This window comes from Contarinia nasturtii, unplaced genomic scaffold, assembly GCF_009176525.2.
Source record: "Contarinia nasturtii isolate CC-2019 unplaced genomic scaffold, AAFC_CNas_1.1 Cnas_scaffold_695, whole genome shotgun sequence".
NCBI lineage: Eukaryota > Metazoa > Arthropoda > Insecta > Diptera > Cecidomyiidae > Contarinia > Contarinia nasturtii.
The window spans coordinates 8269702-8284530 of NW_022198046.1; the positions used below are offsets into that span (position 1 = coordinate 8269702).

General features: G+C 33.1%; 1 protein-coding gene across 2 annotated transcripts; it reads right to left on the minus strand.

Moving 5' to 3' along the window:
- Positions 1–846: 846 nt before the first annotated feature.
- LOC116341172 (midnolin homolog) lies at positions 847–1743 on the minus strand. 2 transcript variants are annotated; one of them, XM_031768088.1, is made up of 3 exons: positions 1610–1743; positions 1373–1462; positions 847–1142 (listed from the first exon to the last, which is right to left on the minus strand). In XM_031768088.1, exons 1-3 carry the CDS (start codon positions 1674–1676, stop codon positions 922–924), a joined length of 378 nt encoding a protein of 125 aa, XP_031623948.1. In that variant the 5' UTR covers positions 1677–1743; the 3' UTR covers positions 847–921. The 2 variants fall into 2 exon arrangements, with proteins under 2 accessions (XP_031623948.1, XP_031623947.1); XM_031768087.1 differs by having other exon boundaries at positions 847–1160.
- Between the last annotated feature and the right edge of the window lie 13086 nt (positions 1744–14829).

The following is a 14829-nucleotide window of genomic DNA, read 5'->3' on the forward strand; positions in this document are numbered from 1 at the left end:
CAAAAGTCATTTTTTGACTTTTTTCCCTACGGTCACTGAGTTGCCTCCATATGACACACCCCGGAAATATGCATATCGTTGGAAAGGCCTTAAAGCCAGCTATCGAATGGTGTCATTTTTGGTTCAAAAATTTCGATTTGAAGTGGTCAAATTGGTCAAAAATCAAAAGGTTACCTTTCGGTCGGGCACATAAGGGCAAGCAGATTTGGGAATTACTTCCTTAGAAATTTTCGCATTCTGAGAAAAAGATTCTTTCGGTTTGCTAGGGATTTTTGCGAAAAATGTGAAGACATTTTTTTTCTTCTTCACTTTCTAAAGAGGGAGAAAATATCGAATTTTGCTAGGGTTTTTGGCGAAGGAAAATCTTTCAATTTGCAATTGTTTTTGGGCGAAGGGGCATAATTTATGACATTTGGAGCCAAAAAATAACCTAAAAGTCCCAATTTTAATTGTATTTCAAAATTATTTAAATTCATGTGTGGAGATGTTTTGAATCTTCAATTTGGAAAATTATAATTTTGAGAGTATACTCTCGGATGTATATTCGAATGTCCGCACATGTGAAAGTCGAAACTTGGGACTAGGTTTAAAAAATTGTACCAAAAATGTACTTAATTGTACCGCAATTTATTTTTAATTGTACCTTACTCGTTTGGTACACATACTCTCACAAAATTACTGATATCAAATAAAAAACCTCTGACGAGGTGAGGAGCGAGTGACGAAACCAAAATGTGAAACACAAAATTTCTGTTATCAATTTTGTGACGAAAATAAATGATAGATAATTTTTCTGTGTACTGTGAATATAAACTTAATATACATTTGTATTTAACAAACAGTTAATACATTTCAATATTTATGATTTATTCATTTCCTTTTTAAACATTCAAATTCAAGATTTTTTGTCGTAATGACTTATTAATATCCATAATCCAATTGATTTTGGTTGACTGTGTGAGTTTTTGCGTTAGCTTCAGCGTTAGCGTTAGCCTTTGAATGTTGTTCTTGATGAGGAGGATAACCATGTCCCTGATCATAACCATGTCCAGGGTTATAACCAATTCCTATATTTCCAGAAGGCTGGCCATGTCCTGAATAACCATGATGTTGATGTTGATCTACATATGGAGGGTAGTGTACTGGAGTTGGAGGGTATACTGATATATAAAAGATATGTAGAATGAAAATTTACGGTGAACCATCACGAAATTCTTCAAAAATAATATTCATTTGATAATTAATTATATTATTTAACTTTGAAAATGTTATTTTTGTTATGTAAACGCGATGGTGTTATTTTTCTATATTATTTTTTCTCGCTTGATTTTTTTAAGTATGTGCTATACATTAAATTGATTTATATTTTTACCCGGGTTTGCTGGTTGTCCGTTTATTGTAGATGATGAGGATGATGAAGACGATGATGAAGACGATGATGATGACGATAAGGAAAAACGACCTTGATGAGTAGAAATAATAAAATAATAAAATTTTCGAAACAAAATTTTAACATTTTTAATATAAAAAACAATACTCAATCAAATGATTTAAATTCAAATTCATAGTGAAATAAATTAGTTTGCCAAAATTTTTGACGGTAACACACCATGTGGGCGAGAGCTCGCGATCGCAATAAATGCACACGTCACAATAATTGCAACGAACGATTTCATTTTAGTATTTTAAGACGAACTTTTCACTTTGACGAAAAATGTTTGAATGATGATTTTATTAAAGCCGCTTTTAATTTTTATAGAGATGCTGCTATCGTGGTAATCATACGAAAATATTCAATGTTTGTATGTGTAAATATGATACAACAATTAATATAGATAGAAAACGAATGAGATTACCGAAATCAAGACAAAACCAATGTTTTTTTGTGACGAATGGGTTTTTTGGTAGAAAACGATAGCGAAAGCAAATTTAAAGCAAAATAGAACCTTGAATGAAAAAAAAAACGTTGTATCGCTGGAAATCCCAGCTCATCATTATCAATTCGAATATTTCCATTAACCCTTAACCGGGCAGGTCGGGCCTCTGAGGCCCGCTGGCGTATTTTTTTAGAAAAAAAATATATAAAATATTTTTATAATCTAATAAATTGTGTTGTAATATGTTCTTTTATCCTTCTTCTAATCGTGCATAAAACTTATTCCAACTATGGTTCCCTAGGTGGAGCCAGAGAGAGGTTTGAACAAAATATCTCAACAACCGGGCAAGTGGGGTCGCTGAGGCCCGTAGTACAATACACGTATATGTGACACACATATGTTTGTATATGTGATAAGTTTCTTTGACAGAGCACATAGCAAATGCCGGTAGACACGAAGAGTTGTTTTGTTTATGTTTTCGTTAAGAAATGAATATTTTTTGTGATTTTTCCGAAAGTTTCTTTTGAAAATGAAGTGAAAATAAATTTTCATCGTAAAGTGTTGCCAAGCAATTTTTATTTGTGTATTTTCTAATTATAATTTTTATAAGAGATATTTTCTAATTAGTGAACCGCAATTTATCTCGCATATATTCACCAGGTGAAAATCTCGAAAAAACAAGTCATTTATTCCAGCAGAATTTTTACCAAACAAACAGCGGGCTGTTGTTGATAACTTATTTGGTTCTCGTCCAACGATGACACTTTTATCGCATGTTCCCAAAAAAAAACAAATCGGTCATTTTGTTGTCAACTTTGCATCGCACCCCAACCATTGGAAATGATGGAAAAGCTGAGATCAATACGTTTTACAATGAAACAAGAGGGAGGCGTGGATGTTCTCGATCAACTCTGTCATTCGTACACGGTACAACGACGAACGAATAGATGGCCATTTGCCTACTTCATGAATTTGTTGAACGTTGCTGGCATTGCAGCATTTGTTTTATGGCGAACATCTTGCGGTTCAATTGATGAGCCCGTAAAATATCAAAGAAAACACTTTCTCACACGATTGTCATCGGAATTAACAAATGCGCATATTTCCCGTCGATGCACCAACAATATGTCATCGTCGCATAAGCGGACGATTCGAGAAGTAATTGGAGACGAAACCAGTGAAGCAAGTGAATCAGCTGAAGCCTCAAAGAAGCACCGTCGGTGTTATATGTGTCCAGCAAAAATTGACCGAAAGACTAAACAAATGTGCGAAACTTGCAACCAAAATGTATGCAATCAACACGCAAAGGCAAGTGTGAAATACAAAAATTGTGCAAAACAACTACTGAACCGACACATTAATTCATCCGATTCGGAATAAATTTCGATTTTTTTTCACTTTTTTCACTCAAATGTTATAAAAAACACTTCAGATTCACTTCAAACATCTCAAAAAATCATTCTATTAAGTTGAAACAACAAATTTTATAGCATAAATTCAATAAAATACACAAAAAACAAAAAAACATGTTTTGTAAAAACATTTTTGTATGAAAATTGTACGTCGGGCCTCGGAGGCCCCACCTGCCCGATAGTGTTAGGATTTTGACCCGCCCGGTCAAGGGTTAAGCATTAGAACAGTCATGAATTTATTATGTGACATCATTTTCAATTACACAGTCAGTAAGTTGAATTGAATCATTTTTTATTACGAGTCATTATTGCGATTTAAAATGTTTCAAATTGCAACTCAAGATGGTTTGAACAGATTTTAAATTTTGTATCCATTTAGTTAAGATTTCAGATGCATTTAGTTTTTAAAGGGCTCAAGGAGATTTGTTTGATATATTAACACTATCCATTAACATTACGATTTTATTGCATTGTACGACAGCAAAACGAAATTGAGTGTGATTATTGATAAAAAATATCAGTTGCATTTGTATAAATCTTGAAAAGAATTATATTTTTGGAATGGGTCGCAATCATACAAAAGATAATTTAACGCATTTGTCCAGTCATTTAATCCCATTTAAATGAGAGCAAAAAATGGTCTTTATTGTATGTAATCACTTGTTTTTTTTTTTTGTATAATCACAACAACAGATGATTTTTTATGTTTCTTGATATATTTTTTTTGATAGAGAACGGTTAAATCTCTGTCTGAGCCTGAATATTTAAAAGAATAAATGTAGCTTTCTTCAATAATAGTTGACAATTCAACTTCATCAAATGGCTTGATAGTCATCAATCGAAAATTCAATTTCCGTTCTGTATGTGGGTGCAACTTTATTTGAACAAGAAATTGAATGTCTTCAATATTTTGTTGGTAAATAAGGAAATTTGTATCCGGCATCATTGGGATGAAGTCTACGGAGGTTAGTTTTCGTAATCACCGAAGCGTGTACAACCGTTTATAGATGTATCCGTGGTGACCGGGCATCACAGTACCCCTTTTCTGCGATTCTAATCATCATCAATGTGAAAACGGTGAAAAATAAATAAACGGCAAAATTATACTCAAATCATTTTCATCGCTTGATGGAAATTGTTCTATCTTTGGCGACCATGGGCATACGGTTGATATTATCGCACAATGATTTTAGCGATGACGTTATCATACTTTGTTTGTACGGTAAAATTATAGGCGGAAAATGGCTGCTTTCCGATGTTTTTTTTTGTTTTTCCTGTGCTACGGCATATATATTGAAACCGGTTGTGCTCCGTTTTGCAGGGGCAAATCGATAGGAAGTTTAAAAAAGTCAAATTATTCAATGCACGTTTTTAATAGAAACAATGGTGAATACACACAAACAATTACATTTTATCACTTTTAATGTGCGCATTGCCTCGAATAGGTGTTTTATTTTTGGTATTTTATTTCATTTCATTTCGCATTATCTTTTATCGCATTCTCAGTCTATTCACGAATTCTGATCACAAACCTGCTCACACTCACACAAATCGAGGGTTTCTTTGCTCAGATTATACTCTAGCAATAGTAGTAGTAGTAGATGTCGTGGTTTATGCTTCTATATTATGTGGCTTTTGTTTACCTGCCAAAAAAAAATTCAATACGCAATACAAACTTTATCGAACAAATATATTTATTCTTTTCGCCACAATACTTCCAAGAGCGAGAAGAATGAATAAAAAAAAATTCGCATTCGTGAGTAGTCATGCAGCCTAATTTATTCAGTTCATTGGCAAATGGCCTATTTTATGTGATGTTTTTTACTCTCTTTCCCGTCACTTGCCTATCACGTGCATTTGCTTATTGCCATTTATTTCACCTCCATTTCCTGTGTGCGCTCTCATCGAAACTTGAGCAATGATACGCATTACAATCCTCGGCAGTTTTTGTTTTCGTAATTTCCCAAGATTCAAAGTTTTATTGTTATTATTATTATTTCAAAGATATGCCCCCGCTTCCATTTTAAGATAAAATATCAACTGGAGGTGTTGGCAATGCTATGAAGATGGAATTTTTATCGATGTTTTATCGCAACCACCATTCTTAAAAAAACGAAGAAAAATAAAATAATTCGCCAAAAAATATGCAAAAAATAAAATCTCTGAACATTCTGTGTTTTCTCATATTTTAAATTCATCATTCGTCTCTGTATACTCTCTGGCAAACAAAATCCGCACACAATTTTCCTAATGATTTCCTCTCATACTTCTCATACTTGAAAGATTGAATGCGATATGCAAACGAGACACTATACATGGCAATATATATCTATATTTATGAAGAGAGTGCCATTTTAGCATATCTAAATCCTTTATTCGTCTTTTTTCGAGCGATAAGAGTTAGTATTTCATTGTACTGTTCTCAGTTCCAACATCAATGCCGTACGGCATAAAATCCACGAAATGACACTGGTTTTAGCAATGCTGAAATAAATCGCTTTGTACACATGCACACCAAATCACATCGTCGAACATATTTTGTGTACGAATAAAAGCGGGTGATTTAATCCAAGTGAATTATGTATTTTGTGAATATGTCAGCCAAAACAAAATGGTATGAAGATTATGTTTGTCGAAATTTTGAAAGAGAGGGAGAAAGAGAGAGGGAAAGTGTGTGTGTCATGTGACCCCAATCAAAATTAAAACCTTTTCTAGCGATTGCATTTTATTAGAGTAATATTACGGGGCACACTTCATTCGAGGGGGTGGTGTCATAATCTTTACCATTCTTTACGAAGCGCATGAATCCAAACAATCTACCTATGTATATATCCTGCGTCCATTCAATAGCGAGCCAATTTTACATATGAAAAATCCCGTGTATATGCGCTCCCAAGCAATTTTCCGATTATTCTTTTTTATTATTATATCGCATTAAAACGAACATGCTGGCAAAAAAGTATTTATCCGATTTAACTTTATAATGGGAATGAGCATTTCATCTGAGGATTTTCGCACTGATTGCTCTCTCACACTTTCTTCTCCATACAATGAGATAAACAACCTTCAAGATATGCATCATTTAAACACTATTGATGACTCTTTATGCAAAAGCGTCGAAGTTTTCTTTTTATTTTGTTTTCTTCTATGCTTTGTTCGGGATAAATTGTAAAAATATGGAAATGTTATTAAGGCCGAAGATCATGAAGAGGAAGAAAGAAGTACACAGACAAGTACAAAAGTTGTTCAAATCGACCGGAGGGATGAATCAATGACACATTTTTCATGTTTATTGACAAGTCCACTGTATTTTTACCATTCATCATCGAGTGATATTTTTGCGCGACGTAATATCTCCTCGAGCAAATACACCAAAATACTGTCAAGTCATTTTGTTGATTCGATTCAATGAAAATGCTTTCAAGGAAATGTCTGTTATGCAAAAAAAGACATTTTTTGTTTGTTTGACATCGCTCCCCAGCGGATAATCGCAAAAATATTTCAATCGAACGATGATGTATGGATTATATATTAAAATTGGGATGACAACATAATATCCCGACGATCGATATGAATCTACAACAGCGGAATTCCGTATAAATCACTCCTCCGGAAAATGTATCCGGTTGTTAGGATTTTCTAAATGGTAACATGATGCTAACAAGAAACCCATTAAGCATTGTTGTGACATCGCAAATAATGGGAAAAATGATTATATGAATGGTGAAGACAGGGAATACGACACACAAAATATAATGATGATATATTCAAAGTCGCAAGGAAGATCGAAACGATAAAATATATAAACAAACTGAATAATTTGATGCGTACACTGGCCAAACACATTGTCAATTTACACAGAGATTATCATAACAATATGATTATGAATGTTTATGGGAAAGAGGAAGTGTGAGAGCAGCAGAGATTGCATGCCACTGATAAAATTATGACTCGTGCCGATGCACGCGTCGCATATTAACAATAAAACATATTTAATATCATTTAAATCCATGTTGTGACTTATCGAAAGCGCTCAACGTCGTTCGACTAATAGACCGAACAATGGTCACAAAGCATCAGATATGTTTTATGGAAAAATTATCTCTCTGATTTATATTTTGTTTACATTTCCCAGTTTAACTTTGTATTTTTTATTAACGCCAGTCAAACGACACTTGTTCCGTGCAAGAAAAATCAGTTGACACTTACAGAATCGGAGATTTTTCTTCGTAGATTGATTACCGTTGTAGCTGTGTCAGCAAAATTTGGAATGTGCACTTTTAGACAATGTGTCGTTCACTGACATTTTCCATTTAAATCAATGGACTTTATGGCTAATTCATTGTGCTGAAACTTTTCTCATTTTCTAATTATAAGAAAATCATATGGATAAATGAGAGATTTGTCAAGGCAACAAAGTGCAAGGTTACATTGTCAAGCTGTCGAGTCAAAGTTCTGACATCTCGAATATTATCAACACCGTCTCAAATTCATTAATGAATTTTTTCCAATTTTTTTTTCTCAATCTTGAAAATTTCTATAAATAATTTTGTAGTACCTATTACGAAAATTAAGACAAAAAAAATGAAGAGAAATGGAGAAAAATGAAAATAAAACAACAAAAATCTCTAATTAGGGAATATACAAATCAATTTTCATCAACTCACCGGTTTCGGGCGATTTAAACTGAATGTTGTGTATCTGCCGGTTTCAATTCAAAGTAATTCAATCTCGAGAATGCGAACGTCGCTCATAGCGACTCAGATTTCATTCAAATATTTATAATTAGCCGGAACGTTTAAGAGAATCGAGAGAGAGAGAGAGAGAGAGAGAGAATGCCTCGGATTATATTTCGTGAACTTTTCTTATTTGGAAATGTAGAAAATATCAATTTGATAAAGATAGTAATGCAAGAGGTCGAAACTGTTATTCAAATATGTGCTCTTTGACACGTACCAGAGATTTTGTCACATTTAAGCCACACGCGGATATGACGCACAACGAACTTCAATTTTCGTTTCACTACTATTTTTGGACATAAAATACACATTTGATGGAAATTTGATTGTAACTCAAAGACAAAAATCATTTTCGGCCAGAAATCCCATTCAGAAAATATAAAGAAAATCCAAATTGTAAGTATTTCAAGCAAAAATCCATATATCGATAAATTACATCACTTTGGTTTTAAATTGTCTTAAATTTCACATGTTAAATTCCAAATTCAATGTCATCGAACCAGAATCACTCGGAAAAAATAGAACTATTAAATCACTGAATAAAAAAAAAAGAAACAATAACTTCCTCTTGTCAAATATTTGCTTGGTGATTTCGTCGAGCGAGTCAAATATGTTCAAAAAACTATTAGTCACCGCCAATGATGCGGAAGCGGAAAATCGTCATCACATTTGTTTGTTTAATAGAGTCAGTTTGAATTTATGAAATTATAATATTACGGTGTGCGTAACATAGACCAAAAAAATGCTATTCATTCGACAAAGTGAAAAAGTGTTCATATTTTTATGCGACAACAATAGAGGCAATTCACCCCAATTGCATGCACCTCATACATTTGAGCGGTAACAAGAGCGAGAGTGCGTTTAGTGAAGGGGCGAGTAGAAGATTAAACAAATAGAATAAAAAAAAACTCACACAAACTCCGTATAAAGTGAAATACGTTAATAATGCACTCAGCAGGATCACCCACAGCCAAATATAATATAATAAAATACTTGAACGCGACACATAGACTCCGAACAAAAAAATGAAACAGAGAAAATACGATGACAAAAGTGAAAATAAAATAAATGAAAAGCATGAACTAATTTTATAATTTCACGCTTTGTTCATCAAACAGATGCCACTTGTTTTGGGTTGACGGTATATAATTTCATAACGAGACATACTCAATGTGTCTTTTTTTACGATTGTTATTACTATTATCTGGTGCGTATTACAATGACGACAACAACCGGCTACTGCTATATATATATATATCTGGGCAATTGTATACGCGGAATGCATTCCCGCCAGTAGCAGACATCAAACGAGCACACATAAATGTACATGTTTTGGTGGTGATGTACTGGTACAGACAACTGTCGTACTTGTTAGCATTTGAAAATATTTCGATCGCTGGACGGACGAAAGTGATTTTTTTTTCTTTCGTTTGTTCATCGTCGTTAGTGTAATGTCATCCCAAAAGGAAAACGGCTCGTTGCTTCAATGACTTCAAATAAAGAGCAAGTAGAAAAAAAAATACTGTTGGGGAAAATGCGAATCGTGACAAAGTATTTACGAAGGGTGAAACTCAATTGAAAAAAAAGAAACTTTACTGTCTATAATTTTATAATATTAATACCGCTAACTCGAACATAATGTACGTGTTATGCACCATACACAACTGTGACTCCATTCCTTCAAATCCAATAAATTATCAATTTAAATCGATTTCATTCAGTAACAATGTGGTATTCTATTGTTTTCGCTTAACAATATAATCAAATAAAAAAAATGCTCTATATATGAATTGTGCACGCCGCGTTGAAATTTTCAAAATGAGATCCATAAATCTTAACTCCGAAGACCAAATGCAGAGAGATACAGTCAAATTGAAAATTTTCGATTTACGTTTATCGCTTCGATTTACGAAAATTTTATCGCTTTCAATCATTCGAGACAATAGGATCAAATGATGGAAACAAAACAAAAAAAAACCGAACAGTATTTCGTCGATCGGCGAAAAGATTTCGACATGTTTCAATTAAATTGTGTGTACGCAAGTGGAAAATCTTAATCAAGTTTTGCAGTTTTTGGCGCGTTTCAAACGCTTTCAAACCAATATGAATTTGAATATGCAATTTTTTTTCCTTCTTTCCATCTCACTCTAACTTCCATGCACATTCATGTGACGCTCATTCTTTTATGTCTGCGATTCATATAACTTTTCTCGAAAACTAAATCAATTTAAACTTTGCGTTTGCTTTGCCTCACACATACACATGTTTGTTCGTTCTATCTATCTCAGTCATTCGCGTCACGATAAAATGGTTTGTTGTTGCGTCTTCGTCTTCATTCAATTCCACAACAGATAAAGCATATCTTCGAGCTGCGGCTCTCGCTATTCCGAAAAACACATTACGAAAATAACTGCAGGTTTTATTTTTTTTTGCCAGTCGTTTTATTAATATCGAAATTGTTTACCGGATTCTTTTGAATGATGCTTCATTTTATTCCGTGCTATCGAATCGAACCGTCTCTTCCACCTTCGAATCGTCCCCATCGTCATCCCCTCTCTCTCCGTTGGTTTTGCCTTCAATCTGTCTCTCTAATAAAAGGCAGATAAGTGTGTGCAATGCGGTGAAAAAGTTTTCCTTTTGAATTTTCGACAACGTGCACCAATCACAATTCAGCTTCAGGTTTTTAGCTGTATTTGCTTGAATTTAACATACCAGAATTAATACACAACTTTTCGAATTATGTATAACCGATTTTACTAAATCTTGTCATTTGTATCGCGTCGCCTTTTTCTTGTAACTTCAATCACCGTGTAACTTTTTCAACAAGAATCTCAAGCATGTCGTTTCAACATTTTCCATTTTTCTCCCTTTTAGCAATCATTTGAATGGTTTTCTTTTCACATCGGAAAACCGACAAAAATTGTATCCAACGAAAATGAAGTAACCAACATCATGCCAAATGAATATTATCACGTTATTAACACAAGCAATTAATGCCTGCAAACCAAATATACTCACACCTACTTTGTGGAACATTTTTGTAATTAAAATGGTTTATGTCAACAAAATATGCGAGAGACGTGGTGTCGCACCGACAATTTCACTTCGCTCACTCATTGTTCCGGTTTGTTTACATTTTACGCAAACATGCAATTTTGACAACTTTTTCGTAACTTAATAGCATTTGAAATTACTTTGGTGAAAGTTTTTTTTCCACAATTTAAACCAACCACATTTTTAAAATTAATTTAATTTTTTTTATTTAATATCGTTCTCTCTCTTGTTCTCGGTGTTTTTAGTTTTCTTTCAATATTCATTTTCACATGAAAATATTTTCATTTCGAATGCGAAAAAAGGGAGAAAATAAAAAAAAGCGAAATGGAGTTCTAAAGTCAATTTTTGACTGGCCATGATTCACCTTGTAAAAATAAATTAAGTTGATCATCGACTTACATTCAACTTACAAGCTGCAACAATCTTGTATTGTCCCAGAAAGCCAAAAAAAATTGTTTCCCCATTTCCGTGGGGCAACACAAATAAAAGCGGCAAGAAATCGAATATTTTAACGTACATCCGTACAATCATACCCCAAATAATGATATCGATATGGTGTGAGGCATAGAAAATAACATTATAAATCAAATTGCGTGAGCAAAAGCAAAAGCAACCGAACAACTTTAATTCACTTAATCATCATCCGAAAATGAATAAAAGCCATAATTTGAACATGCTAATACACCAAATACGGTCGAAAGAGAAGCGGAAGAAAAAAAAATGTCAGCGTTGCTAGACACCCATGCTAGAGCATCCCTGAATTTTGACTACTTATTTTCATGCTCTCGCAATCGAATTTGAAATGCGTAAATGTTATAAAATATACATGACAAATTTAACTTTTTAAATAGAAGAGGGAATCGTCAATTTCATTGAACGTATGATTTGATTAATGAATTTAACATGAATAAGAAGCGACCAGAAACAGAATCCATTACGATTCATAAAATAAAATAAAATGCGGGAAATGCAAGGCAGCATAGATGTTTTTACTCTCTTTCATAGAATTCAAGCCGAATTGAGGAAATTAATGTGTTCAGTGTGAAATAAAGGGAGTTTTTTTTTAATTTCATTGATATTTCCTTGAAATTTGAAGTTATATTTTGAAGAAGTCAAGTTCAATTTTTAGATTTAAAGGAAATATATTTTCAAAACTTGATAAAATCGCGACAAAAATGATTAATCAAATCAGAAACGATAAGAAAGCAAGAACATGACATCGGAAAATAGTTTAACTCAAAAATGTAGAATTCATCAGCGAAACTTGTGAAATTCCTACAGAATGTTTTTTTTTTTTTTTTCATTTCGATAATAATACGAAATTTTCCAATAACATCAAAATGGCACCCCTCGATATAAAGCCGTCATGCGAGTATGTTGAAAACAAAAAGAATATGTAATTACATTATTTGCTCATCTATGAAATGTTATCGGCTAGATCAAATCACATATCGTACCGAAAGTGCGAGGGTGCCTCGAAAATGCTTGTAAAACAAGAGGAGTCATCAATTACAAAATGATGTGTGATTGTATCTTTTGGAGTAGACAACAACACATTCAAAGAAAAATAAGGTTCGATGACAATATCGGAAATGAAAAGTTTTCTGAAATCAATCACTGAGCATCAAAAGAAGAAAAAAAAACATGTTTTAACTATTTTCATTTTGAGAAAACTCCGTCGACCAATGAGAATGAAGTGGAAAAATGTCACGAAAACTCATAGAAGAGGTTTTTTTCCTCTTTGAATGGATTGCCCTTTTATATCACTTTTTTTTGCTCTTAAAATGATTTCAACTCGAATGTATATTTATTCCCTTCGGGTGAAATAACAAAAAGATTGAATCACAACGTGCAATTAAAGAAAGGACACTCGAAATAAAAATGTCGTCCTTTTTGGAAAATTATCATTTGTTTAATTGCTAATTTAAGCGTATTTCAAAACAACATTAAACCAACAGCCGAAAAGAAATGGATTTAAAAATCGTAACGACACTAATGTATAATTATTTAAAAATTAATCACAATCGAAAGAAAAACAAAACCGTCCCAGCCATTTTCGACGCAGATAGAGAAGTAAAAAAAAAACACACAGCGAATCTATAACAATAACTCAATAATTTATTCAAATGGGATGGTGCTGGGCAAATTGCTTTTTGGATAGTCAGAGTGGTGCATCGCATCGAAAACTTTGCCACGTAATAAAACATTTGGCTTAATTGTGTTGGGTCTACATTTTTCTTTCGCTTTTCTCTCTTTCTCTCTCTGAATCTCAAAACCATTTTCGCTAGAGAGATTTCTTCTATTCTTGACGCATTATTATTTTTCTGAGTTTTTTTTCTCTTTCTCTTGCTCTTTCTTCGAGCTCGAGCTTTGCTTAATTGGAAAAGTTAAGAACTTAAGTTTAATTCATTTGTATTTATTCATTGCCGCCCGTTGTTCATTTGCGTCATTTCTGTTTTGTTTTCCAGCACCGATTCGATTGTGTGACGAAGCCGATTTTTTTTTCGTGTTGCCCTTTCGATTCTTTTACTTCTATCTTCTTTATTCATTTAATTTTTTTTTCTTGCTGATAAAATAAAAATAAGTCTTTCTTACTTTTTTTTCATTTCCATCGTTTGCTATCCCACCATTGGATGCTTTATGAAATTGAATGAAAATCGACAATATAGTGCCAAGAATTTCCGAACACACAAAGCATGTTTCATCCCAAACGAACACCAGATAAAATATAATATCGAATGAAAACGAAGAAAATAGCAGGAGGAAAAAAAAAGCATGCATACCGAACGCAAATAAATTTGCATTTTTTTTTTTCTGTATTCGTTTGCTGGCTTTTAATGACACTGTTTCTAATTAAAAATCCCGGCCATAATAACACACCAAGCGCATAAAATACAAAAGAAATGGAAATTTTATGCTAAAAACAGATAGGCAATTAAGAAACAAAAGAAAATGACAATGTCAATGAAAATAATTTCCAGTGATTTTCAAATGGATGCGTTGCTTTTTTTTCCTTTCCGCTGAGGGTGTGTACAACCATGATGAGCACGGATTTTTCACTCGTTTGCTCGTCAATTGCCATTGATTTAAAGTAATAAATTTTATGGGAAACTAAACTACAATTTACGATACAATATAACATTTTAAAATTTTGGAACTGGTAAAAGAAGAAAAATATTTTTTAACATATTCTTATTCAACTCGAGAATCAAGTTTTTTTTTGTCTTTATATTAAAGAAATCTTTTGCTTGATTTTCGTTTCAAGTAAATGCACTTTGTGGTTTTGAGGAAAAATAAATCAACAATCTATTCATCGAACCATTTTCAAAGTGTTCAAGGATGGAAAGAAGAAAAATGAACATCGAAAGAAATTGCAGTGGCCGAGAGAAACATGATTTTCAAAATTGATGCCATGACCTTTATTATACAGCTTTTGAGATTGGCGGTCTGCTTGCTGAAGTGAAATAACTCAATATGGCCGAGCCACAAACTTTGCTACATATTAAAACACATACATCAACTATTACTTACATGCATTCAATAAGATTGTAGCTTTTAATTTTGTTTTATTCTCGCTTTTTTTTTTCTTTGACGAAAACGATACCCATGCTGTGAAACGACGAGGCAACAACAAAAATGTGATGCTCTTACCGAACGAACAACTCGAAAAATGCAATATGTGTAATGAAAAGTGCTTATTGTGTGTTCATTTTTTTTTCTTCTCGGTGTAATTTCCGTTCGAATCTT